Source organism: Apodemus sylvaticus, chromosome 16, assembly GCF_947179515.1.
Source record: "Apodemus sylvaticus chromosome 16, mApoSyl1.1, whole genome shotgun sequence".
NCBI classification, from domain to species: Eukaryota; Metazoa; Chordata; class Mammalia; order Rodentia; family Muridae; genus Apodemus; species Apodemus sylvaticus.
In genome coordinates, this window is record NC_067487.1 from 61625010 (window position 1) to 61652832 (window position 27823).

At 47.5% G+C, this 27823-nt stretch overlaps 1 protein-coding gene and 1 pseudogene across 1 annotated transcript in view; one reads left to right on the plus strand and one right to left on the minus strand.

Moving 5' to 3' along the window:
• Positions 1–6775: 6775 nt before the first annotated feature.
• On the plus strand, positions 6776–7434 carry LOC127666680 (tumor protein D54-like; annotated as a pseudogene).
• A 4864-nt stretch (positions 7435–12298) lies between these two features.
• Positions 12299–27823, minus strand: part of Mrps27 (mitochondrial ribosomal protein S27) — a 71081-nt gene continuing 55556 nt past the window's right edge. Inside the window, exons 6-11 of the mRNA XM_052159845.1 lie at positions 26072–26150; positions 24757–24872; positions 20060–20162; positions 17813–17955; positions 15350–15520; positions 12299–13137 (exon numbers count right to left, since the gene is read on the minus strand). Of these exons, the coding sequence (XP_052015805.1) occupies positions 12898–13137; positions 15350–15520; positions 17813–17955; positions 20060–20162; positions 24757–24872; positions 26072–26150 (852 nt within the window). The 3' untranslated portion in view covers positions 12299–12897. The remainder of the gene's footprint in view (positions 13138–15349; positions 15521–17812; positions 17956–20059; positions 20163–24756; positions 24873–26071; positions 26151–27823) is intronic.

Genomic DNA, 27823 nt, shown 5'->3' on the forward strand with positions numbered 1-27823 from the left:
GTTAGTTCACTGGCTGTAGCTCATTTACTCTTCCCTTCAGACAAGCTGAATACACACAAGATAGTGATTGCGTGGCAGCTGTCAGGCTGGCCCACGTAATGCATGCAAAGAGAAACCGTTTCTAGCCTTCTTGCCAAATCCAGACCTCTGGTTGACATTTCTTTCATAGAAGATGGAGTTATTTTCCAGTTTTCCAACTTAAATTTATTTAGCCTTTATATTATTTTGTTTTAAAAATTATATAAATACCTAAAAAGAGCCATAGCCAGCCCTCAGTTATAACCACTTGACCCCATACTTCTTATTATTTCTACAGAATCTAATGGGGAAAATGCTTTTCAAACCTGTCACTGATCCACTGACTCTGATTCCTACGCAATCTGGCAGCACCCTCCTGCACCCCCTGTCCTCAGCGATGGCCACGGAGCTGAGGACACCAGGGTGACGTACATTTGCTTTACAGGTGGCTCCTGGCCTCCCAGGCACCTCTCCTACCTGTGTGGCTGATCTGATCTTGCAAGTTCCATGTATACACAATTGGTTTAGAGGTAGCCGCCACAATGGACTGTGTACACTTGTGGTGAGAGCTAAAAACAGACACAGACTTCTAGAAAGATTTGTGCATACAATTCTTAATCCAATTGTATAGATTGACTATTTGAGTGGAAGGCGTTTCCGCCCTGTTTAAATAATGGAATTCTTCTATTGAGCTAGCACTCCCGATCATGACCTTTTTGGTAGTGTTTGTAAACAAAATTCTACAGAGACTAAATCTTAGAGATAATCCTCCATTTCAATTTTAACTGATTCTGCCCTGTTTTTTCCAAAACCCCGAGCCCCCTGCATGCTTTCTCAGTCTTGTGATGGGACTGGACACAGTGACCGACCCCTAGCCCCAAACACCATTTTCCATGGAATTCAAAAGAAAAAAAATTCTTTTTCTTAACGTTACATATCATAGTGAATGGTTTCCCCAGTGTATATGAATGTTTTAAGTGTTTCCAATAGCTTATGAAATTTAGGAGCTTTCTAATACTCGTTTTTATAAATTTAATCATTTGCTAATGGAAAATTTCCCACCTCCCATTTCTGTTACCAAGCTTAGCTCCTGGAGTGGTGGCGCTACAATTCCGGAGCTGTTTTTCTCACCTCCTCTGTCATTTGTCACAGGGTGTTCCTACTTGGCAATGACATTTGTGAGTTAGGATCATGACTTTCCTTCTCTTCTTTTTTTCCTTTCGTACTTCAGATTTAGGAGAAAAAGATCCTGTTTCCATGTGAGAGGAACTGTAAGCTTTTATCATTTAACCAGCTGAACAACACACCGAAAGCAGCCTAGGGATGAGCACCGCTTCGGTAGCTATTAGGTTTGATTCACCTGGTATTAAAACTATTCACTATTTCAAAAACAAAAACAAAAAAACCCGAGACTTTATGAATTCATTTCAAAGGCAGCATCAAAAACTGCAAAGGAAGGAGAACGACAACAGCTAATAATCGGCTTCTCCACACGTGTGGAGCTCCGGAAACAGGAGCCCTGGAGAAGAGGCTCTGCTCAGCCGCCCGCGCCTGCGCCCGCGCCCGCCTCGACGGTCCTTGCTTTCCCGCATGCGCCCTGCAGGCAGCGTGCAGTCCTAAAGTCCTAATCCGGGCTGTGGAGAAGCTCACTCTCTCTCTTGTTCTGAATGGTGTTTGTGTCGGTCTGCAGCTGTGTATGGTATTATGTCTTATAATCCTGCATCACTTCCATCCTATCCAGTCATATCTAATGTAGAGAAATTAGTTTCCAGTGAAAGTAATATGTAGTGCTTTTATGATATTTGTGTGCAATATCCCCTCTTCTATCGAGGATATTTGATGTAAAGGAAAAAAAAAAAAAAAACAAACTCGGTTCCACAATAAAATACAAAGTGGCAAAAGTTCACTCGTGTTGAGACATCTTTGGCTTCAGGATCAGGCGGTTCACCGTGGGCTCCCTGGCTGTGGGTGATCAGCCAAGAGGGCCCCAGATGATTTTTGCAACCTATTTTCGGTGTCTTTTATAGTCATGCCAATAGCTCCTCAGGGGAGGGACTTTGTGCCCACTAGAAGGGGACTTCTGAACAATTTTTCTAATCATGTGGACATTTGATGGCTGGTGTAGCACACCATGGGAGGCACCCTCCTCCACAGCAGTGACCCCACACACTGAAAGAACCTTCAAGTGGTAGACGGCCTCTGAGGGTGTCTTAAGGATTAATATTTTGAACTCTGGAGATGAAGGGGGCCAGGGGAAGCAAATGCTTTCTACATTAGGTAAACAAAAGACAGTTTCTTTTTATAATTCATATATGAATTTTCTCCTTAGCCCTTGATTCATCATTTAAAACTTATAATGAAATTTATTTCCGGATAGGTTTGATAAGAATAAACTCCCTGTTTTCTGAACATGCCAAGGACAGATCTGGAATCTGATGTGTGTACCCCACTCTCAATAAGCACAAGGCATAAGTAGTGACTTTACTTTAAATAAATATTTAAACATATTTTATTGGCATGATCTGAGGAGCAGTGCCACTACTTTTTTTTTTAAGTTCCTCAATATTGCACAGGCAAAAGCATCTTGGGGCTGTAAGCGAAGGCCAAATCAGAGTGGGGAAAGGTTATTTTTGAACCCAGAAGTTGCTAGACTACAAAGGCAAGCTTCTAGATAATACCCTGTTGGAAAGCCCTCCCCATGGCCCTCGCTTGTGAAGTAGGATTTTACAAGGTCTATCATTCTCAGTTCACAGTCACATTACACTTTCTGCTGCTGTGGTTCACGGAGTCCTCTTCAGACCAGAGTTACCTCCTCTCACCACACCCAGCATGGTATCGGGTGCCACAGAATCCCGTCCCTCACTCCTGTGGTCATGCAACAGCGTCTTCTCTGGAGAACTCCAGACTTCTAGCCCAGTTATACTCAGGCGGAACATTCGTACAAGTCACCGTTTGCCCATTTCCCTGAGGAACCGTGCTCAGAAAGAATAATGACGTTCCTGCCGTTGTGTATTTCATATGCATATCCAGTCAGCAAAGAGAACCCATATTGCTCTCCCCTTTTAATCTCTATTGATCCAGGAATTCCCTTGGGTACCCTGGTCATAGGTCTTAGCCAGGGGTTTTGAACTATTAATATTTTGGACTAGGAGGTTCTTGGGGTGTGTGGCAGCGTGCTCTCCTGTGCCCTCTGAGATGTTTAACAGCACTCCTGGCCTCTATTCAGGAGATTCCCAGTAGCAGCCCCTCAGCTGAGTGTCAAAAATACCGACAAACAGTATTAAAAGTGCCCCCGGTGGATATGCACAGCCGCAGGTTTACCCTGTAGACAGCTGCCACCGGTGATGGACTGGCCCTGCTTCACACCCAGGGCTGTTTGTTGGTTGTGTAGTATGCCAGGAGGAGGTCAGCTTTGTCACCAGCCAGTGAAGGAATGGGGTTCACACGCTTGTTCTTGACTGCCACGCCCCTTGGTGAAAGCTGAGGTGTGCCTCAGTTTCCATGGACTCAGGGACTGAGCCTGCCCTGCCCCCACTTAGTTGAGCATTCCCAGTTGGTTTTCCCTAGTTCCCTGTTGAACTTTCCTCCCTTCACCTGCCTTCTTGGGGTTGCTTCAGCGGAGTCCTTGTCTTCTATCGTGTGTGTGTGTGTGTGTGTGTGTGTGTGTGTGTGAATATGTGCACGCGTGCGTGTGTCTGTGCAAGCCTGTCCTGCCAGATCTGATCCGACTTGACTCCAGCCCACTGAGGTGGCATCAGCGCTTCCTCAGCACTTCTCTAAGCTCTCCTTTTCTTGTGTATGTGAAGCACAGCTGCAAGAGTTTTTGCCACCATCTTGGGGACTGCAGACAGCAATGCTTGTAAAGGGTTTAATCTGCCACTTGGCTATGGACAATCGATAAATACAAGGTTTACTGGGCACGGCGGTGTGGGCTTCTAGCCTCTTTGCCTCGTCTGCTTGGAGACGGATAAGGACACAAGTGAGTCAGTGATAACTCTGATATGCTCTCCCTGTCCGTAAAACACCTCTCTGACAAATTTCACTTGGTCTGGATCACCCACAGAGGTTTCCTTGTGGGGAGCTTTCTTGGGAGAATGACACAGCCAGGTCCCCAGCCTTCAAATCTTAGAGGAAATGTTCCTCAGTAAATACCTGTAAGCGCTCTCCTCTCAGTGATGACTATTCCCTGGGTACAGCCGTCAGAAGATAAGAGCCCTCCAGTGATGAGTTCAGGGACTTCATTCATAATGAAATGGGGAGGGGTTAACACTCTAAGGGGTGTGGCAAACTCGCCCTGAGGATGTTTCCTAAGAACCTAAAGGAGCAAGGGTGGTGCCCTGGGTGCAGCCCCACGGCAGTGGGGAGCAGGTAAGGAGGAAATCAAAATGAATATTCTCTCTTTCTCAGTGGCTCCATTTGATGGCACCCATTTCTCTGGAGCCCATGTGTGCTATCTCAGTATTTAGGGGGCAGAGGGTGGATGATGCTAAGCATGAGGCTAGCCTGTGCTACATGGCCAGACTCTGCCTTACCAACCAAAACAGACAGAAGAGCCCAAGACAGGGAAGAGCCATGCAGAGTGAAACTGAAACGCCTAACTCGCTCTGTCTGGTCTGTCAGGAACGGCAGATTCGGTCTCAGGAAAATGGGCCTGCTAGAGTACGGTACATGTCGCAGGAAGCCGCCGGGAGACCCAGCAGAGGGTAGGCCTCCAGAGAGGCAGGGAGACCCAGCAGAGCGTAGGCCTCCACAGAGGCAGGGGAAGCACAGCACCCACAGTCATCAGAATGAAGCGGGGAGAGGGCACTTGAGTGGTGGCTAAGGAGATAGTCCCAGCCTCAGCTCACCATCATCGGTGATGAAGAAGACTTGAGCATCTCCAGACAACAGCAGCAGGCAGGGTGTGTCTCGGCCAGGTTCTCTTCCACGTCCTTTGTTCTTTCTCAGGCAGACCTGCTTACACCTAAACCTGTGACCACATCTACATCTCGGTGACCCAAAGGATAGGCTTCTAAAAATGGTCCTTACACCCAGTAGTTAAAGATTCCTCAAAGGGCAGCATACAGCTGCATTGAAAAAAAAATAGCACGCTGGGTTATCAGTATTGAAAGCAAAACCAGGAGGCAGTCAGAGCTGGAGGTTTTCAGACAAGGTGAGTAGGAGCTAAAATCTATTTATTTTTCAAGGCCGCTGCGATTTCTCATAAAGTCTACGACCTTGGGTTGGCCTGATGGCGCAGTGGGTAGAGCACCTGCTGCGCAAGCATGGGGACCTGAGTCACAATCTAAGTCACTCAACAAGATCCACATCTATAACCCCAGCAGGGTGTGTGTGTGTGTGTATGTTGTTAATTTTGGTTTATTTTGACTTAATGTGTGTTTGTCTGCATGTATGTTTGTATACCACATGTGTGCCTGATTACGCAGAGGCCAGACGAGGGCACCAAATCCCCTAGAACGGGAGTTAGAGAAGGTTGTGAACCACCATGCAGGTGCTGGGAACTGGACAATGGTTCTCTGGAAGAACAGCCTGTGCTCTTAAGCACTGAGCCACCTCTCCAGCCCCCCAGCCCCAACCTACGTTATTTGAAGGTAGCATCCGTGTTACTTACCTCTGCCTGTGACACAGCATTTAGCATAGTGCACTGAATACAGGGCATGCTCAACAAATAACTGTACAGAGTATGTGTGAGGCAGACCACACGTTCATCAGACGGTGGAAGATGGGGCCAAGTGGAGCAGCTCACCAAGGAGTAATTTTCTGGAGTTGAAGAAACACCATGTTGTGTCATGGGCTGACAAGGCCAAGAGGCAGATTCCCTAGGGCTGGTCAATGAGACACCAGCAAGTTCAAGCTGTCTGCTCACACAAGGATGAGCTAGGTTAATGGTGGCATGGAGGGGAATTTGAGTCTGACTGTGTAGCTAGACGGATGAAGTCAGTAGGGATGATGACACATAGAAGTGGGAAATGGCTGGGCATGCCTTTAATCCAGCACTTGGGAGGCAGAGGCAGACAGATTTCTGAGTTCGAGGCCAGCCTGATCTACAGAGTGAGTTCCAGGACAGCCAGGGTTACACAGAGAAACCCTGTCTCAAAAAAACAAAAAAGGAAGAAGAAAAAGAAGAAGGAGGAGGAAGAGGAGGCAGAGGAGGAGGAAGAGGAGGAGGAGAATAAGGAGAAGGAGGAGGACGAGGAGAAGGAGAAGAAGGAGAAGGAGAAGAAGGAGAAGGAGGAGAAAAGAAGGAGAAGAAGGAAGAAGAAGAAGAAGAAGAAGAAGAAGAAGAAGAAGAAGAAGAAGAAGAAGAAGAAGAAGAAGAAGAAGAAGAAGAAGAAGGAGAAGGAGAAGGAGAAGGAGAAGGAGAAGGAGAAGGAGAAGGAGAAGGAGAAGGAGAAGGAGAAGGAGAAGGAGAAGGAGAAGGAGAAGGAGAAGGAGAAGGAGAAGGAGAAGGAGAAGGAGAAGGAGAAGGAGAAGGAAGGAGAAGAAGAAGAAGAAGAAGAGGAGCAGGAAGAGGAGGAGGAGGAGGAAGAAGAAGAAGAGGAAGAAGAGGAAGAAGAGGAAGAAGAGGAAGAAGAAGAAGAAGAAGAAGAAGAAGAAGAAGAAGAAGAAGAAGAAGAAGAAGAAGAAGAAGAAGAAGAAGAAGAAGAAGAGGAGGAGGGAAATGGACTGGTTCGTGCATGCGTATGAAGCTACCAGCTGGGGACTGGGCTCTTGGAGTACCTGCAATCCCAGCACCACGCCAGCTACACTCAGCTGACACCTGAACATCGACTCCGCTAGCCAAGATATCAACCTGAATCCTCCTAACAAAGGTGTGTTGCCTGATTTTACGACTGATGCTCCTGTTGACCCGGGTGTGGTCCACCGGACTCCAGCTGTAGAAGGCCTGACAGAGGTGAAGGAAGAAGAGCTTCGGCTGAGCCTGCTAAGGTGGAAGAAGAAATTGTCACTCTGCGTTGGGTGATGGCAGCCAAAGAGAGGCACGGTGGGGCGCTGAAAAGGAGGCTGGGCCTCTCCACGTTAGGGGAGCTGAAGCGGAACCTGTCCAGGAGCTGGCATGGTCCGCAGGTCTCTACTGCCAATGTGAAAACGTCTGAGAAACTTGAAGAGTGGACTGAGAAAGTGTCACAGTCTGACCTCTACAAGAAGACCTGAGAAATTCTTTCACAGGCTGGACAGAAAACATCAGCTTCCCTGTCTACCAGGGGCTCTGCCACCAGCAGGACGCTCGGAGACATGAGGAACTCTGCCGCCTTCAAGTCATTTGAAGACCGAGTGGGAACCATAAGGTCTAAGGTTGTGGGTGGCAGACAGAATGGCAGTGATAACCTCCCTTCTTCACTTGGAAGTGGTGACCAGACATTGCCGGATCATGCGCCTTCCTAAGCCTGTCGCTTGCCAGCCACAGAATACAGAGGCAGCTCACCTTCTTCATTGCAGCTGCAAGTCTGCATGACAGAGCGACCATCCAGGGGCAGTGAAGAGCTGGCTGGACGCTCATGCAGATGTGGCTGCCGTGGCATGGATTAGAGAACGGTCTGTACATAAACGTCTCACACTGAAGTTCACAGATGAGCGGATCACTGTGCTATCCTTTCCAGGGCCACAGGAGGTGGACGGGGTAGAGGGGCCCGAGGAGAACTGAACAGGAGCCCACGCTCCCTTTGAAGGTCTCACCAGAATCTTGAGGGAAGAAGTGTTGGGTATTAAGTGAACAGTATCTCCTTCCTGATCTCCTCCCCTAGCTCAGAAGGAATACACCCACCCAGGTCACACTGCATGGTCAGAGTGCGTACAGATTGAGGGCTGAGAGAGTTCTCTATTTTCTGAGACCCTAGAAAGGAAACAAAAGCAACCACGTCACTCTTACACTAACAACCTGGCTTTGGCAGAAGCAGATTTACTATTTTTTAAATGTGATGAACTTTTCAAAAATTAAATAGAAAAAAAAAAGTGAGGCAAGACAGCCTTAGCGTCATTGTTGAACATTATCTTTGAATTCAAGTTGAAACTCAAACCTTAAATTGCCTTATGCATTGATTATAGTCTTTTTATATATCTATATAAATGAAGGTTCTTTAATGGGTTATGACATGATGTAGACTTTTATTCTGGCCCATCTCATTCTCTGCCAGTACCGGTTATTACATTTTATTGCTCTAATATTTTTTCCTGGTGTGCAAAACTTGATTCTCTTAAGGAGTGGCATTTTCGAATAGCTTTCCACTTTGACACAGGGCTATTGTGTCAGGAGAGTTGAGAGAAGAAAAAAGCCTTATCTTTAGCACCTGAATGGGATGTGGCCTGCACAGTGTCCCTTTACTGACAGGGGGCGGGGCTCTGGTCCATAGTCTGCCTGTCTGTTCATTACATGGAGAATAAAGGAAAAGCAGAACCAACTCGCAGGTCAGGTAGGGGATGAGGTTTTGGTTCAGCCAGAACTCTGCTGTCATCTTTACTCAGGAGCTACAAAGATTTCTTTCTAAGTTCCTTCCTGCTGCCTCCAGTTGCCTCCTTCGGCAGCCTTTCACCACCAGGGCCCTGTGTGTTGAGAGTCATGATCTGAAGAGAGGACAGCACTGCACCTCAATGGCTCTTAGCAGGGCAAAGACTTTTTCTGTGTGTACACATCTCTGCACTCCCAGGGTCAGGTGGGATATGTCCATTTTAGCTTCTGGTTTGATACAGTGTGAGGTATCGTGATTATCAAGTGCCCCTGGTTTCTTTGAACACCCTTAGAATACTGTACCATACAAAGCAAGGTACAGCAAGTAATTGGGGAGCTGAAGAAGAACACGTTATTGGTGTCTTCTTTTCCAGGGTTAAAAAACAATAGCTGTGTGAGGAAGCCCAGGAGTGCAGGTCAGTGATGTATCTTCCTACAAATATTAGCAGGCGACTTGGCAATAAAGCATTCCTTTGGAGGAAAACACACACACACACACACACACATACACACACACATACACACACACACACACAAGAAAGGAAGGAAGGAAGGAAGGAAGGAAGGAAGGAAGGAAGGAAGGAAGGAAGAAAGGAAAGAAGGAAATGAGAAATTGAATTCTCAGTGATCCCAGAATCATCAGTAAGTGTGGATGGAGATCACAAATGAGTCCTCCTTGTCAAGGAGGACAAGGATAAAAAAGTTATCAGTTGAGAGAGGGGAGATGGCGGCAATCACAGGGGGTAGGTAGGACACTGTGACGGGTCTGGAAGGGAGGGCTTGGCTATGTGATGTGACCCCATTTTCCTAACAAAGCAGGAGGCATCTCCTCAGTTCTCAGGGTGAAGGGGTCTTGGGCTCACACTAGAGTGGCGAGGCTGTTAAGGTCCAAATGAGTCTGTAGCTAACCACAGTGGCCAATGAGTTCAGAAGACAGCCATAACTGTGAAGAGGGACTCAGTTAGCGTCAAATTATTACTCCGCACATTGACACCACTCACACTCCGAAGCAAACAAAAAGAAAACCAATTATAATACATCAGTCACCCCCAAGGCTACTGTTAAAAGAACTCAACACAGAGGGGCTTAAAAGTTGACAGACTATTCTGAGGCTTGATGTCTGCAGTCTAGTCACTGCAGGGCTGAGTTGTCTGAAGCCTCCAGGAGAAACTCCTCTGTTGCTTCTTCCATCCTCTGAGGTGGGCGGGCCTCCCATAGCCTGTGGCTGCCCCATTTACCATAGTCACCCTGTTCCTTTCTCCTGTGATTTTTGTCTCTGCATTCTCAGTGCTCTCTCTAAAGAGCATAAGTCTTAGGGCTGGAGAGATGGCTCAGCGGTTAAGAGCACTTGACTGCTCTTCCGAAGGTCCTAAGTTCAATCCCAGCAACCACATGGTGGCTCACAACCATCCATAATGATGAGATGACACCCTCTTCTGGGGTGTCTGAAGACAGCTACAGTGCACTTACATATAATAATAAATAAACCTTTTTTTTTTTAAGAGCACTAGTCTTAGTGGATTAGTAATCCCATTTTAATTTGATACCTTATTCCCGGGTTGGTGAGATGGCTCAGGGTTAAGAGCAGTGACTGCTCTTTCGAAGGTCCCGAGTTCAAATCCCAGCAACCACATGGTGGCTCACAACCATCTTAACAAGATCTGACTCCCTCTTCTGGAGTGTCTGAAGACAGCTACTTACATATAACAATAAATAAATCTTAAAAAAAAAAAAAAAAAAAAACCTTATTCCCAACTAAGGCCAGATTCTAATGGCTCAGTAGACCATTTTTAGGTGATATGATTAAGACTGTTCCAAATGTAGGCCTGTGGATGCTAACTAAATAGGCCCAAATAAAGTGGGAAGAAAGAAAAGAAGCTAGAAGCTAGTACGAACATTGGGGTTCTCCTGGGCTGACCGTGGGGTCTAGGTTGTAGGGAAGCAGGTAAGGGTCCAGATCTGAAGCTCAAGTCTGGGTGACAGGGTACAGATGAGGGGCTTGTAGCCCGTTGGAGCAGGGGATAAGCTGCCTCAACAGGGGTCATGGTATGAGATAAAAACAGAGAGGCATTTCAGTTCGAAGTCCTCAGATAGTCTGCCCCGGATTCTCACAGGCTGAGACATCAGTGGAAGGGTCAGCGGCCAGCTACAGCCAGAAGCCTCAGTTGTCAGATAAGAGGGTGGCACCTTGGTTTAGGAGACTGGTGCATGGGTACAGGATAATAAGACCGGAAGGTTGAGAGCTCCCAGGAAGGGGAGGGGGGACGCTGTCACACAAGAATCTAGGAAGGGGGAGTTTACAAACTCCTGCCAGGATAGGAATGTTGTCCCTTTGAGCAAGGATTAGAACTGTGATAAGGGTATCAAGGGAAGAACAACAAAGGCAAAATAAGAGCCAAAGAAGAAACAAGATGCTCCAACGATACTCGGTTGTCATTGGATTGATCCCGGATCTCCAACAGAGAAAACACCGCCTTTGATAAATCCGCATGCCAGTCCTGACTTGTGGGGATGACCTCTACCCATCAAAGCTGCCAGCTTGGAAGACCCTGGCTGAGACTATACCAGCGGGCATGGTGCAGGCTGGGGCAGCAGTGGCTGAGCTCAGGGGCGGTTCCTAGCTTTATCTCCTTTCTTACAGCATGGGATGATGGCACTCCCTCAAGATGCTGGCATACCGCATGTCTGTGAGGACCGTGAGTAAAGATTGTCACTACTACTTGTCCTAGTCTGATAGAAGAGGGCTAAACGTGTGCTGCCCCTAACAGTAAAAATAATGAGGGAAAGACCCTCTCCCTCCTTTTCCCCTAAGAGAAATGTTCTGGAATTATTTCTTTCCACAGGTTCTGATAAAAGGATGCAATCTTGAATAAAGATGTACCATGGTACTTAAAGGCAACAGTACAAGGCAGGCCAGAGTCCCCTGACCCTCTCCCAGAGAGATTTCCAGGAATGTCCCATCTTCTGACAGTTTGCATTGAATCCTATCACCTACACACTTGTTCCAAAAACAGAAATAAGAACAACAAACCTTACAAGTTAATGGGAGACCAAGACAAGAAAAATAGACCTTGCAGGTTAATGGTTCTGTCACAATTAAGAAGTTTCTGTTTGTTCTATGTTTGTCTGTCCCATGTGCACCGGATGTACTTGATCACATGTGGGCAGAATATACATGGGCAGGAAGTATGTCAGGATGTATGCTTGTCCCTGATTGGACCTGATGGGAAATGCAGTGGCCCTATGGGTATGCCTTTATATGCCTCAGCAAAATGTGACTAGGAAATCTGGAATGGTTCTGGCAGAGCCCATCCTCTTGGCTAGTATTAAAGATTACTTCAAATTTGGCTCAAAATTTGTGGAACTGGTATTTCTCTTGAAATCCTCAGGTTTAGTACCATTCCCTCTTCATTTTCTCTTTAACAGAAATGTCTGCTCTAAGGTTATCTATGTGTGCACACACGCATACCAAAGGCTTATTTACATAGCTGACAGTGTGTGGAAAGTTATCTTGATTTGCTGAAGTCGGGGCAGAAGGGTTTCACACCCAGGGCCAAGATTCTCCCCCAAAGCCTTTACATTCTGTACGTGTCACTGTGGATTCCTGTAGTCGGGAATCTAGCGAGCATGTGGTCTGGAGACCTGTGCTGGACTTCTCCCACAGGGGAAAGAGGAGGGCAGGGCATGATGGGAAAGAAGTGGTGGCACTATGAGCGTGCAGGGCCAGGCCACCAGGATATTTGTTTTGCACTCGTGAGGGGGACTAGGGACACACGGTCTCAGGAGTAAGGGTTCCTGAGAGGACCGGAGTGCCACATCACGCCACACAACAGGTCACATGGGTAAGGTTTACTGGGAGGCAGGAATGCACAAGGGTACTTCTGAGCAAGATGGGAAGGGGCAGGCCACAAAGGTGCCTCTTTATATATGGCACACACGCCCAGGGAGAACGAGGCCAGTGTTCACAGTGGAGATGTGTCACAGCTGACTGCTGCTAGCATGGTGGCCATTCTTGCTGAGTCACTGGAAGTGGGTAAAGGAGCACCCGGTTCTGGAATGTGGGTGGATCTCGGTTTACCAACATCAGGGCATGAAGCCCGCAGACCCATGTCCACGGGCAGGGACAGGAAATCATTTAAACGCCCGTGCTGCAGACCCGAGTCTTCAGCCGTAGCTTCTCATCATGCGCACCCCATATTTCCAGTCTGGGCCCAGGACTCCAGCCTTGACAGCTGCTGTGAGAGATTGAGCTGGGGACTTCAGCCCACCCGGCCACTCCCTTAGCTCCTTGTCCTTGACGTCTAGATGGGCAGACAGTGTGCCGGCATACAGCTCATCGTGGCTATGCACAGCGTCCTGTAAGAGAAGAACTGGGCAGCAGAGGCCGAGCGAGCCCATCCTGTCCTGGTGGACGCTGGGGTGGCCGGGGCACTTTAGGCTGCATTCTCGGCCGCACTCAGCGCCTGGTACTCTTGCTTCGCCTTCTCCCTCTGTTCCTGCTCCCTCTGGATCAACTGCATCTGCTCCAGGTGCCACTCACGGAGTTTCTGCTCGTAGGTGGCCAGGTCCTCGGCCTCACAGGCGGGGAGTTTTTCTCTTACAAGCTGGGTGGTCAGAGTCAGAAGACTTTCGGACTCAACTCTGTTCAGCTCCTCCAGTTTAGACCGAGCGGCCTGTCGGAAGCAGAGGTTGAGAGGAAGAGAAGGTAAGGGGCAGGCAGGAGAAAAGAGGACGGTGAGACACAACTGAGTCCTCCGCAAGCAGCCACGCCATCTGCTGCCTGCAGGAAAAGGTGGCCACGCCTCGCCTCCAGGCTCAGCTGCTAAACCAAGATGCGAGCAGTGCAGCCCAGCACGCGAGATCACCCCAGCTTGACACCCAGAGTGCAGCTGCCCTCCCCTCCACGCGGCTTCAGTTGTTCAGTTCTTCTTTGAGCCTCAAGGTCTCCACTCATGCCCGCTCCTAACAGAGCAGTGAGTGAAGAGGCAAGCAAGATGGCGGGCAGGGACTTAGAAACCCTGTCTTTTCATTTAAGTGACTTCCCTGGTTTCTTTCACCAGATGGAAATCATTTCAGGGATTTCTCACTAATGCTAAACAGCTTTGAGGAGGGCTTGAGCCTGGCAGGCCTCCACCTGCTGTGCTCCCCCACCCCCGCAGGTCAGCCCTTACCTCCTGCCGGCCTACAGCTCCATCTGAGAAGGCAGCCCGGCAGGGTCGGTGTAGTATTCCGGAATAAGTACTAAAAGCATTAATCGACTTAAGTGCTTCAAGATGCAGATCACCAGGGAGCAACACTCAAGGCCCAGCTGCAGCTGAGAGTCACTGTGTTCCTACCCCGAGGTGACTCAGTGTCCAGGGTAGGAGCTGGCAGAGAGGCAAATGGGGCCAGACCAATGAGACCAAGGAGCAGGCCCAAACCGGTTACCTCAGACTAAGGACAACCAGGCATCAGGAAGAAAAGGTAAACTGAAAACGATTTCTTGCGGACATAGTTCCCCAGGTAGTCTGAGGACAGAGAGAGTCAGGAATCTCAACTGTGAGTCCTCATCCCCACTTCAGTGCTGTCCTGTAAGCCCAACTCTCCACCCTGGCCTCCTAGTGAGGATGAGGAAGTGGGGGAGGGGGCTTGCAGCTGCTAACACAGCTAAGGTCACAGATCGATCGCAGGCTACAAACATTCTTGAATGCTCAGAAGGTGTCCTGTGGAAGTTTGAGGGCTGGAAGTTAGTGAAGGCACAGGTTTCCATCTTCTGAGATGTGATGGACAAAAAACAGCCAAAAGTCAAAAAACAATCAGAACTGTACAAACTACAAAAATGTACACACACACACACACACACACACACACACACACACAAAACCTGACAGCTGACAGTGGCTCAGCCGCCTCAGGCAGCGTGAGCATGGTGAGTTTTTTCTTTAAGTTTTATATACTGACAGGCAAAGTTAAGAGAAAGGACTGTGTACAAATTCTCTACTCTGCTTTGTTCTTGGGGTATGATAGGAACATTAATCTTTTTATTCTTAGTTTCAAATTACAAGAGAGAAGCTAAGCAACGACTTCCCTTACAGAAGTAGTGGGGAGAAACCCAGCTCTCCTACCTGCTGTGAAAAGCTGGTGTGGGTGGGAAATTCTCCTGCTCCTACAATGACATCATAACCTGAAAGTACTTCCTTCTTTTTGTATTAAAGAGACAAGAAACACAGCAGAGGGCAGACTCCTGGGTTTTCCTCCCGGACAAAGACAGCGGAGCATTTGGGACACAGAGCTCAAGGCCCGTTTGAGTGCTCAGCGCTGTTCTGGAAACCTGTCCCCAGGCAGAGGCTCTAAAGGCCCCACAGAGCTGCCAGGCAAGAGCCACAGGGCTGCCTAAATCTCACTCTGCTGAAAGGGTGACTACTGTCTAACTGGGTTTCCGATCCAGCACAACTGGCATACCGTAGAGAAACTGGCCCTTTCCACACCGAGTGGGAATCAGGCAGTTGTTAAGAGAAGGCTTTATCTACCCATCAGGCACCAATGAGCGACCACTGGGGATGCCGTGCTGCCCCAGTGAACAGAACCATCACTGATCACCTCAAGCATGAAATCATAAAAATTCCACCAGTTTCTAGAAAGGCCATGGCCTGCTGGAAGCAATACAACTGCAATTCTTTTTTTTTTTTCCCAAGGCAGGGTTTCTCTGTGTAGCCCTGGCTATCCTGTTACTCTGTAGACCAGGCTGGCCTTGAACTCAGAAATCTGCCTGCCTCTGCCTCCCAAGTGCTGGGATTAAAGGCGTGTGCCACCACTGCCCAGCTACAACTGCAATAGTTGATATGAGTTTTTAATGCCTTTGTGTGTGACTGATGCTGGAAAAGGGTCAGTTTCTACTCCGCTCACCTGAAAGCGCTCTAGGTACTGGGGCAGCTTGGACTGCTCTGGTTCCTCCGTGTCTAGCTGCTCCACTAGGTTTGCGGAGCCCAAGCTGTCTTCGCCTTCCTGGGGCTGTGTCTCTGAAGCCTGGCCATCTGGAGCCGTCACCACCTTCAGGACTCCATCCAGCACATCGAGCTATAGGGCGCAAAAGTGTCAGGATGACATCATCTGTTACAGACTTGACTTTGTGCAGGCCAGAGACAAAGAAACAAGGGGGCCCCCGCCCCCAAGGCTGAGGAAGACACTGAGGTAATGACTAGGGTTACTGGAATGGCAGTTCATGCATGAGGTGCTAGCTTCAAGTCCTCATGCTGCACACAAGGAAAAAGAAGGAAACGTAATGGTTACATTTTTATACATTAGCAATGCCCTCAGACAGCACGAGCTTCAGTATAACACAGAAGCTGCAAACCTGAGCCAAGGATCCTGGTGAGTGAATCAGCACAATGGTAAACTAAGCTTGTTTTTAAGTAACCAGGTAGGACCCCAGGAATTCCATCTGATGGGCACTGAGGGACCTCCCCCACTTTCATGTCTTTCTTTGGAGTCAGTCTGGAAATGGGACAAAGGCAAAGAAAGACCACCACAGCCCACACAACAAAAGGCTACTCTGAAGGCACACTAAAGCTGCTACATAGAGGCAAGGCCTCCCCCAGAGAGTCCAGCTCCCAGAGCAGCTATGAACTAGGAGCAGCCTAATCCGTAGGCTGCTGGCCGGAGATGCTCACAGGAAGTTCATTTTAATGAGGTGGTCCGTGTGACTTAAATAGTAAGCAACTGCCAATAGGGGTGTTCTTTTTGTTTGTGTCTCTAACTTGCCCACCTCTACTGTGTGGTACAGCTCTCTAAACCCATGCAGGCTTGGTCCCCAGAGGGGGAAGGGAACAGGGGCATGGCCTGCATGAGCACCTGCCTGAGTATGAGTCACAGCAGAGTAAATGCAGCACCTACAGCGCCCAGGGCCCAACTGCTTCTGAGCGGTACTCGGTCTGGGCATATGGTACAATCTAACTGACATGCCAACCATGTTCCTGTACATTACAACAGAGAGAATGTAAGTTGGCTAAAATAAGAAGGAATGGCCGGGCGGTGGTGGCTCATGCCTTTAATCCCAGCACTTGGGAGGCAGAGGCAGGCGGATTTCTGAGTTTGAGGCCAGCCTGGTCTACAGAGTGAGTTCCAGGACAGCCAGGGCTACACAGAGAAACCCTGTCTCGAAAAACAAAACAAAACAAAAAAAGAAGAAGAAGAAAAAGAAGAAGAAGAAGGAATGCATTTCTAGCGAAGGATTTATGTATCATTTTGTGTCTTTCAGTCACCAGCACTGGATACAGCCAGCTTCGGAGTGTGTGTTCCTTGGTTGTCATGACAGGGACAGAGCATTAATGACATCAGAGGATGTTGGCATGATGTGCCATGGTAGGCTCTGGACTGAGTATCTCATGAAGAAATGAGCTGAGGGGGGGGCTTGGTGTTTCAGGGACAAGGCCACACAAAAGAGCCGCTCCAAGGCACCCTCTCATTTTGATGAAACCATGTCTGGGCCTGTCTCTGGACAGAACGGCCGGCATGAGAGGGAACTCTGACTAGGTGTTGGGTGGAAGGCCTGAGGGGTTTCCTAGTCTAGTCTAAGCTCAGCCCAGGGGCTCAGGTGACAAAGGAACTTTGGCACAGGTGGGAGGACAACGTTTGAGACAGGCAAACAAGACCCTTTAAATGTTGAAGAACCATGTGACATAGACTCAGCAAGACCATGTTCTACAGGACAGTCCAATGGGAAGAGAGTAGGCTGGTGTCTTGTCTGGTACCCAGATCCTGTGTGGCAAGATGGAGAGAGAGAGGTGTTCGTGTGTGTCTGCATGTGGACTCCCTTTACGGCCTAGGCTAGCTGGCTAGTGAGCTTCCCGCGGTTCCCGGCTCTCGGCTTCCCACCCTGCCATTACTGGACCGTAACTGCACTCGTGCGCCTGGCTTTTTAAGTGGTTCTGGGGATCTGAACACAGGTACTTAAGCTTGTGAGGCAAACACTTTCCCAACAGCCAAGGATAACAAAGAAAATTGCTATGTAGTCTCTCCATACTACACGAGGATAAACCCACCAAAATTATTCAATCTTTCTAATACACTGCCGTAAATTCCTTTTGGATGGGGGAGGTGGTGAAGAGGGTGGTATTTATTGATCTGAGCTTGAATTACAAGGGAGTGGAAAGTTTTCCTCTTACATAATGAGGTATGAATCAACAATAATCTTATTTTCCATTGCCTTTTTGACAGCAACACTGAAAACGTTTGTGGTTCCTTTTCATCCTTTTACTGAATGAATACCAAGTCTGTACAAATACAGAAAGCAGGGGAAGGAGAAGACAAAGGAAACAAACTCAAAACCAGCATGCCTCCATTTGAGTGCGTGAGGGGTGGGAAACATACCGCTTCTCTACACAGCTTGAGATCTTCAGCTGAGGAGGCGACCCTCTCCATCACTTGAAGGGCTCTGTCAAGGTAGCCTGGTGTCCACATGAGAGGCATGCCGCGGTACACAGCCTGCAGCCCACGCTGCAGTTCCACCTTCCCTGTGGCCAAAAGAGCAACAAAGACTCCTCAGCCACGTCTCCACACTGTGTCTGCAGCCAGAGGCCTGGAAGGCTCCAGGAGGCAGCAGCCTAGACAGGGACTCTCGCCTGAACACTTGAGATGGAAGCTTTGTGAATTTGTTTTATGCATTTCAACTGGCTGTAGAGTCACCAGGGCTCATGAACAGTTGGGCTGAGGAATTTTGAGAGTCTGACAGAGTTGTTACTACAGAAGGCCACCCTTAAGACAAGAGAAAAATGATAATACTACTAATGTTTCAAGGCTAAAACCTTGGCCAGTAACAGCAATGTCATGGCTTTCGGACTCTGAGACCCTGTGACTATGTGATGACTTTCCCTGCCAGGAAATGTCTGACTTGTTTTGAAGTGTCAAACATTTAATCTATTTTCTTTATGAAAAAAAAAAAAGACACCCCCCCCCCCCACTTTCTTGGGTGTTATCTATTCTTACATCAGAGTCCTAGCTACCTTCGAGGTCACAGGGCTGGGTTGCCAGCAGGGCCATGGGGAGGACAGGGCCACCTGCATGAGGGCATGCCCTCTCTGCACTGATGAGGAAGTCACCTTGAGTGGCTCGCTCTAAGTCTGCCCCCACTCATCTTTCCTGGAAAGGAGGATTGGGAGGCTGTGAAGGAGGCCAGCAGACAAAGCTTATCAGGACATGGCTAATTTTAGATCTGTAAGGTGCTTGGGCTGGACAGGGGTCATGCTGGGCGGCCAGCCTGAGGTGGGTGGGGCTGCAGAGCAGGACAAAGTGAGAGCAGGGGCAGAGGTGGGGTGTCTGATGGCATGATTGTCTATCATAGGGGACCAGGGCCTCTACTCATAAACAACAGTCAAGTACATTTTCTTGGCCTCACCAACTTTCTAAATGATCTGTGTAATACGAAGTCCTGAACATTAATCTGAACACAAAAGGAGGAAAATGCAAATCAGTATCTAATGCAGGGAGCAAATAAGCAAAATGTGATTTTAAATAAGAGCCACAGGTGGGGTGTCATACACCTGTAAGCAAAGTACCCAGGGAACAGAGATGGGAAGAGGCTAGCCTGGGCTATAGCCAGCACTTGTCTCCAAAGGCCAAAACCAAGGCCGGGGATATAGCTCAGGTGTCTTGTCTGGATCCTGGGTTCAGTTCACAGCATCACATAAAACAGGAATGCCTATAATTCTAGCACTTAAGAAGCAGAGGCTGGAGGATCAGAAGTTTCCCATGACTACATAGTGAACTCAAGGCCAGTTGGGGATGCCTGAAACTTTGTCTCAACCAACCAACAGACCAACCAGCCAAAAATCCCAAAAATCTCAATTAAAAAAATGAGAACAGAACCATCAAATCAAACTAAACAACAAGAAGACTGAACAGCGCTGTGTGAGTTTGCCAGCCAGTCTGACAAACTGTCACACTAAGATAAACTGAGGACTCTCATTAGAATCAGCATCCAAGAATCTAAACCATATTTTGTTGGCAAAGATCAGCTTCAATAGCAAAGAGCTACCCCTCAGAAAGATGGGCAGGAGCAGGGAGCAAGGGAAAGGCACTTTCCTGGAGGTCTGGCTTCTGAGAGAACAGGGAGAGCAGTAAAATAACTCACAGCTGACAGACCACTGCAGTCAGGCAGGTGCTCTGCCCGGGTCCCATCAACTCAAGAACTCACAGCTGACAGACCACTGCAGTCAGGCAGGTGCTCTGCCCGGGTCCCATCAACCCAGGAACTCACAGCTGACAGATCACTGCAGTCAGGCGGGTGCTCTGCCCGGGTCCCATCAACCCAGGAACTCACAGCTGATAGATCACTGCAGTCAGGCGGGTGCTCTGCCCAGGTCCCATACAATCCAGGGTCTCAGGCTGACCCTCTGCACCGCATCATTTCCAAAGCAGTGGGGCACTAAAGCCAACATTCCACCTGGACTGCACAATCACATGGGACCTCAGGTGACTGTCCCTAAGAGTGCTGTCTATACATGGCAGTTATAACTGGAAGTCCACTAGTGAATTTAAATGAAGTTTTGAGTTTTTGAGACTAAAGGCTGTGGCACATTTCCCACAAAGAACAGTATGAACAAGGCTCGGTGAGCTTACCGAGAAGTGCGCAGCCATACAGCTGGGAACTCAAGCCCACTGTGTTCCTTTGTTTCAGGCCAGGGAGCAACAGGGACGCACCAAAGTCTCTTTCTTCTTCCCACTGCAACAGAATACAGCAGGTCACTGTCTATTCAAACTATGGGTACGTCATGCAAAATGTGATTTCTTTTAAATAGCATCAAACAGCATGTAATAAGCAAGCTTATGAAAATAATAAATTGTGTAGATGTTATTCCGATTCTACAAATGAAAGCTATTCATATTAAAAAAAAAAACCCACCAGAACAGAAATGCCCTCCATATAACTAAGGACTCCTGGGCAGTGAAATTATAAAGTGCTTTTGGTTTTCTCCTTTGTGCTTCTCATGATTTTCTATGTTTTGGTAACGAGCCAGACCTTTTACAGTCAGAAAAGAGAGTACTCTGGACGCGCACGGTCTCCAGAGGCCATGGGCTGTCAGTGTCCCATTTATACTGCTCCAGGGGAGAGAGCGCTAACACACCGCAGGCAGGGTTAAGGCTTCCCCGCAGTGTTAAAGTAAGCACCGCCATTAAGCTGCTTTTAGATAGATTTGTGCCTCTTAAAGACGAACCAGGTAATCAGAAACACTTAGTCACCATGTCCTTCAACCTAGGGTGTAAAATTGTATGTCAATAAAACTGAAGCCTTTTGAGGAGAGAGGAAAAGAAACAAAAAAGGGCAAAGCCACAAGCCTTGCTGGGTCTGCCACACCGGTAAAATGTGCCGGGCAGTGCCTGGAACACCGAGCCCAGAGGAGGTCTGAAAAGGCCCCAGACAACAGGAGCTGTAATCCTCTAATGCCATCCATACAGAGGAAAGAGCTGCAGTCCTCTCCCCACGGTCTGGGCCCTAAGAACTAGGGATGGTCTGCAATGGCAGCTGCTCCAGGGAGTGAGCATTAAAGGCACAGATCTCCTGGGCATGCTCAGAGCAGCACAGGTCCCAGTACTTGGGATTTTCCTACTTCTTGGAAAATAGTGGATAGCTGGAAAAGGAAACTCCATGCGGGCTTCCACGGCACGGATGAGGAAGAGCTTCTAATTAAGGACCTGGTTGCTTTTCAGACAGAAGCCATTCTAGCCTTTATCCATGTGCTGGAAAGCAAACCCTGGCTTTATGCCTGTCCATGTGCCGACCAGTAAACTATTATCTGAATAAGCCAGCATTCCAATCTAAGGACAGCCACGTCTCCCACCAACAGCCTGAAACGTGGATCTGGTGCAGAATGAATAAGAAATCTGACTTATTTTTCTTACACTTATTTTTCAATTTGATTTCGTTTTTAAGAAAAATTTTATTATGCAGTTCTGGCTAGCTTGCAACTTGGCATGTAGATCAGGCTGGCTTCAAATATATATTTAGTATGTCTGAGAATATGTGTGAGTACACGTGTGTGTGTGTGTGTGTGTGTGTGTGTGTGTGTGTGTGAGAGAGAGAGAGAGAGAGAGAGAGAGAGAGAGAGGCAATGAGTTCCAACTCAGGCCATCAGGTTTGAGGGCAAGCACCCTATCCACTGAGCCATCTCAGAGAAAACCTGAGCTACAGTGCCAGGATGCATGGGGCCTAAAATCTGAATGAACTGCAAATATACAAGCAACTGCTCTCTGTGGCGTGCTAGGAGCAGTCATTGTTCACAGGGTCTGAGATGACACAGGTGAACAACCCTAATCTGAAAACCCAAAATGTCCCAAGTTCTAAAACTGTTTGACATGACACTGCTAGCAGAAAATGCAACATTACATGAGACATTTCATGTACAAATTAAGCACAATACATGACAATCACCTTTAGGGTATGTCTGAAGTACACATAAAACATGGACCACATTGTGTTTACATTTGATTCTGTCTCCAACATATCTCACTGTGCAAATATTTCACAATTTAAAAAAATCTGAGCTCCAAAACACTTTTGGTCCTAAGTACTTCAAAGGAGACTGTACTGGTAGTGTGGGCTAGGTCAGATGCCACTTTACCAAGGTTTGCCCATTTTACACTATGCCTTTGCCTATCAACACAAATCAAGCCTTCATCTTCTGTCCCCCTGCCCCTACCTGCCACTTCTTCTCATACCAACACCCTGAGTCACCTATACTTGCAGTCTCTTCTGTATACGTCTAAATCCCTCATTAATTCATTCTATTCTGGATTTCCAGCTGTTTTTCTACAGCTATAAAATGCTCTGAAGTCCTGAAGTTTAATGATCCCACCTTATTCCCTGTCTTACCCTCTTTCCTAGGCCATGTTTTCATGGTTTGTGTGGTCTAATACATTCCAAATTTTCCTTCTAATACATTCTAATTTTCCTTCATTATCGATTGACATGAATTTGTGTGGATGTATTTGACCTAGTACGCTGACACATGTATATAATACTGACTTTTCTACTCGCTTTTCTCTCTGGTTCATTTGTACACATTACATATGGATACATCAGCTCCAAAACTACCCTGCTTAAGAAATCTTTGGAGTGCCTCAGAGTATTCATATGTACAACATGGTCAGAGCCATGTTAGCCATTCACTTCCTCACCAAACCCTCTTTTCCCCAGAGTTCCTTTTGCAAACATGCAACGCTCTTTCTGTCCAGGTGAGCTGGAAATGGAGGATCTGGTAGCTGAGCCCCGCCCCTCTGACTATCTAGCCCTTCTTAGCAGATGTCTACTTTCCCACATATCCAGTGGAGACTCTAGCTCCACCTCACCAAGGCGGTTAGACTATCATCAGCTCCCCTCACACTCCACGGCAATCTCTAAGCTGCTCTGACCACAGCTAACCTACCCTGATCTCTGTCCCACCTTACAGCTGAGGATGGCTGCAAGACACAAATTGGATTTAAGTCGTGCCCCCCAATTTAAACTTTCAGGTAATTCCTCACTACTTTTAGGATGACAGCGAATGGCCTATGCGCTTCAATCTTACCTCACACCCCACAGCCCCTCTCTACGTTGTAGGGGCGTCGGCCATCACGATCATGGTCATCTCCTCTGTAGGTCAAGTATGTGTGACTCGGTCCATCTTCCTTCCTCCAGCCTATTCTCCCCACTTACCTGGGTCTCACTGTGCTGCCCTGGTAATAAGTCTCCAGTGCTGGGAACTCAAGCAATCCTCCTGTCTCAGCGTCTCCATGAGCAGGCATTATAGAAATGTGCCCAGTTTCCTTCAGCACCTTCTCGCTCACCATGTTCTTTTCTGCACATGCATTTCCTTTTTAACTAGCTAACGACATTTTCCTTTCAAATATTAACCTTGTAAATACCTCTTTAGGGATTTCCCCTTTGCAGTCATTTTAAGTTTAAAATACAAATAAAACTCTTTAAAGGCTTTTCATGTGTCATAGCAGCATGCCTGTTTTGCCTACATGTGTGCATGTGGACCATGTGCATGCCCGGGGTCTGTGGAGGTCAAAGCAGGCGCCTGGTCCTCCGACACTAGAGCTTTAGACTGTTGTGAGCCACCACGTGGGTGCAGGGCTCTTAACCCAGGTCCTCTGCAAGGGCAACCGGTGATTTTAAGCACGAAGCCATCTTGTTCTGTTTTAAAGTGCTAGACAGTAAGTAGACAATGTGATTACTGCTAAATATGTAGTACTTGGCAACAGAATGAGTAAGTAGGGTCAATATACATTAGTAGCTTAACCGCAATATATCACAGTTAAGTGACTATATATACTGGCTGCATCTTAAGCCGTGTCACACATCATCTCAGGTTTTCAGGATGTAGGCTGGACTAGATGACATTTCAGCTCATATCCAAACTGAGTTTTTCAGACCTGGAACTGAATTAAGGGCAGATCACAGGGCCACAATCACCGGCATCATCTATTAGTGCCATGGTTCTTCTGTAATACCGCTCTGCCTCTGTCTCCCTGTCTCTGTAGAGTTACTGTGAAGAGTAAAGGCATTAGTCTGTCTCCGGCCCGGGAACTGTGGTGGACAGCAAGTGCTGAAGTGCTGTGTGAGTATCAGCTACTGCTGCTCTCACCACTGTTTTCCCAGGACAGCAGCCAACCATCAGCCAAAGCTTGTCATGCTGTACATACATGCTGCACATACATGTTAGCACATACATGCTAGCACATATATGCTGTACATACATGCTAGCACATATATGCTGCACATACATGCTAGCACATATATGCTGCACATACATGCTAGCACACAACTGGTGTGGAGCAACTGCAGGAGAGCCCTGACACACGCCTGCTCAGTCACAACTGGCGCCCACCTGCTCCTTTAGCATGCCATGTCTGACTCTCAGTGATTATTCATGACTCATTTCTGAATTGCCCGAGGTCACCTGACCTGGGTCAAGTTTCACATTGTGCAAACGGGGCTAGGGTTGCAGCTCAGTGATAAAATGCTGTCCCAACATGCAAGAGGACCTGAGTTTGACCCCCAACAACAAAACAATAATGCCCTCCCACCCTGACAAATGCCCCTTAGGGCTTTCACTTGGCAAGTGCCCAGTACCACCGTTAGTGACCAGAAAACACAACACACGAATGGCGTTCATTTCTGGTTGCAGCACATGGGTCTCTGCAGGTTCAAAGAGCAAGGCTCCCCACGGGCCCGGCCGGCCAGCCCTCGGCTTCTTAACCGGGCAGCCACTGCTTCCTCGGCAGTCACTGCTCGGTCTCCTCCAGCTCCCGGCCTGGGTAGGGAGCTCACTTACTGTGAGGTCCGTCTTCTCTGCTAGGCAACGGTATAAAACATAGAGGGAGAGAAGCTGGGTGGACGGCACTTCAAAGGCTTCTTGCATCATGATCTCAAAAACCACAGATAAAGCATCTGGCAAGGAGATGAAGGTGAGAAGGAGGGGAAATCAGATGTAGGGAACATCAAATCACCAAATGTAAACACTTGTTCACAGTGCCGTGCACTGGAAACCAAGCAGAATCAAGCTGTAGGAAGCATGGGCTCTGGGCCTTGTTTTTCTACGAAGCAGGCCCCTGGCAAGCCAGTCATGCCTACTGCATGCACACTGAGTCAGGGGCTTCTGCATCAGGGACTTCAAACATGGACCCAACCCTGCATGTCTTTGACTCACAGTCAGTAGCATCTTCATAATGGCCAAGCACTGTTTGCTCGATTTACTTCAGATAATGCTTGTGGAAATGCCCCCTACTGTCCCTCAGCTATGAGAGCTAGGCACTGGGAGAAGAGGAGCCTCACTGTAAGGTCACCCTGACAAGCAAGCAGAGGTAGCTACCTGCCTCTCTCTCCATTTGGATGCTTTCTTACTGTTGAGGCAAAATCAGACAAGGCTAGAAGAACTCCCAAAGCCTAGGTATTATTTCAAAGATGGATACAGGGATAATAAAGGGCAGTTTAGAAGAATTGAGAAAAGGGAAAGGAAAGGCCCTTCATAAATTATAAACCACTGAATATAACACATAGCACATGTTATTTATTTCTACATGAGCTGGTCATAAAAAAAAAAAAAACAGGCCCCAATTACCCCTACGTCTCCTTGATATTCTACAACACAGACAAAAGCTGAGACATCAAGTTCAAAGAACTTTTCCCCTCAGGACTCTGAGGTAAAGGTAGCAAATGCTAATGTGGCTGCAGGTACATAATGCCTTCATGTGCCACACGCAAAGGCTTTCAACCAAGCGCATGTGCTAGAAGCTCGCTGCACACACTCACAATTACAGAAGAGCTGCGCATGAGAACTGCATCAGCTTTTACTTCGTTCCTTATACCCTGCGTTTTCATCAGCTTGAGAAGTGGGATCAGACTGGCCTCTAATTAACCTCCCTACAGTTACTTATGTATGTTGACATATCCCATCCCAGCAATAGAAAGGTGATACTTAAAATTTTTATCATAGGTGATAATCATCTTCATGTAAACTTTTCTGACTAACAGAGTAACATAAAGAGGTGTAATTAAGAACCGAGGAAGGAGGAAGCCGTCTGCATTCACAGACTTCCATTTGGGAGCTGAAAGCCCCGTATTAACTGAATCGTGATCTGGTTTCTTACCTTTGTAATTTTCTTTCTTTATGAAATAATCCATCAGTAAGTTGAATGTAAAGTTATCTGGAAAAATTCCATACTGAACCTGTAATAAAAGTGAAAACAGAAAGAAACCTTCTCTAATTCCGTCTGTCATATAACCGTTTGGACTAGTCAGGACAGCGTTTGGCCACACTGAGTTAAACTACACAACTCTCATTCATTGAGTTAAACTACACAACTCTGCAGCATGGGTGGCAGCGAGCCTGAAGCTGTGACTCATGAGGTTTGGAAACTGGAATGTCGGTCAGTCGGGGGAGAAAGTTGAGCAGGTGTCTGGAAGAAGACAACTGACAGAAGACAACTGACAGACAGGTGAAAACTGTAACACCCGCGAAAACAACAACAGAAAGCAACCCAAGACCCTCCTCCACAAACAGCGAGTCCAGTGACTCTTTTGCAAGGTCTGAATGAAATTTGAAATGTAAGGAAATGTAAGAAAAAAGCGTGAATTATACAGCATGTGGTCTGACTTCTAAATGCCCAAGAAATATGGTAATGCTTTACTATAAACCAAGTTCCTAAGATTCTGTTCGTCTTCATATTTAAGATGTAAGAATTTAAGAATATTTTAGGAATAAACAAGGATGCTTTCAGTGTCTGCTTCAGGGCTTGGCAGGAGCATTTTCATGACTCGGATTTGAGTCTCAGCCCACAGCATCAGAAATGGGATGGAACCTTGAAGTTTTAGTGTCTTCTGTGATTTTCATATACACTTGAGCCTGATTCTGTAGAGCCTAGATCATGGTTACTGTTCTACCCGAAATCCTTACTTCATTAGGATTAACCTCTCTGGTCCACAGTGTCACCAACTACCAAAAACAACGGGGGAACTTTGCTTTTGCCCCACCTACTCCCTTGGGAGGTTCCTAAGCCTCTACTGTGAATCCCAGAACTGACTAAGGGAGCACAGGCTCAGGAGAAGGGAGCATTGGCTCAGGATGGGGCCTGTGATTCTCAGAGAACTCAGCCCCGTCAGCTTGAATCCAAGGCAGGCTAAAGCCAAAACACTTTAGAACAGTAATTCATTAGAGCTAGGAAGGAACTTTGAAATGAACTGGTCCAAGCCAAGTGTGATCCCTCAAGCCTTCAGAAGGCTGAGGCTGGACTGAGGTGGGTTCTAGGGTAATTTGGGCTACACAGGAAGATTCAATCTGGGGTACAGGGTAAAGCTGGCAAAACAAAGAAAAAGAAATGAGCCAGTCATGGATTTCCAACCTTGATAATGGGTCAAGTGAAGTCTAATAGGACTCTAGGACGGGTGAAGAAGCACTGAGAATATTTCTACTAGACCATAAGTCATTAGCATTCCATCCAAATCCCCAGGATGCACAACATCAAGACTGAACCCTGATGGTCATACGCTGTGGGTTCTGGGTGCTAATGCTGTGTCAGCCACAGATGCCCCATCCCAGGAGTGGGACGCTGCTCAGGTAAGGCTGTGTGTGCTGGGACAGGAGCGTGTGAGAATCTACACTTTCCACTCAGCGATGCTTTGAATATCAAATGCTTAGGCCCAGAAAAGACATATTGAATTAGAACAGTAGGGGTTAAGACAAGTAGTGTGTGTGTGTGTGTGTGTGTGTGTGTACATACAAGGATGGGTTGTCCTGCTCAACTGTTTACATGGGTACTAGGAATCCAGACCCCAAACATGCTCATGTGGTAAGCATACCAACTCGGCTATCTCTCTAGCCCTAAGCATCTGTAAGTTTAAGA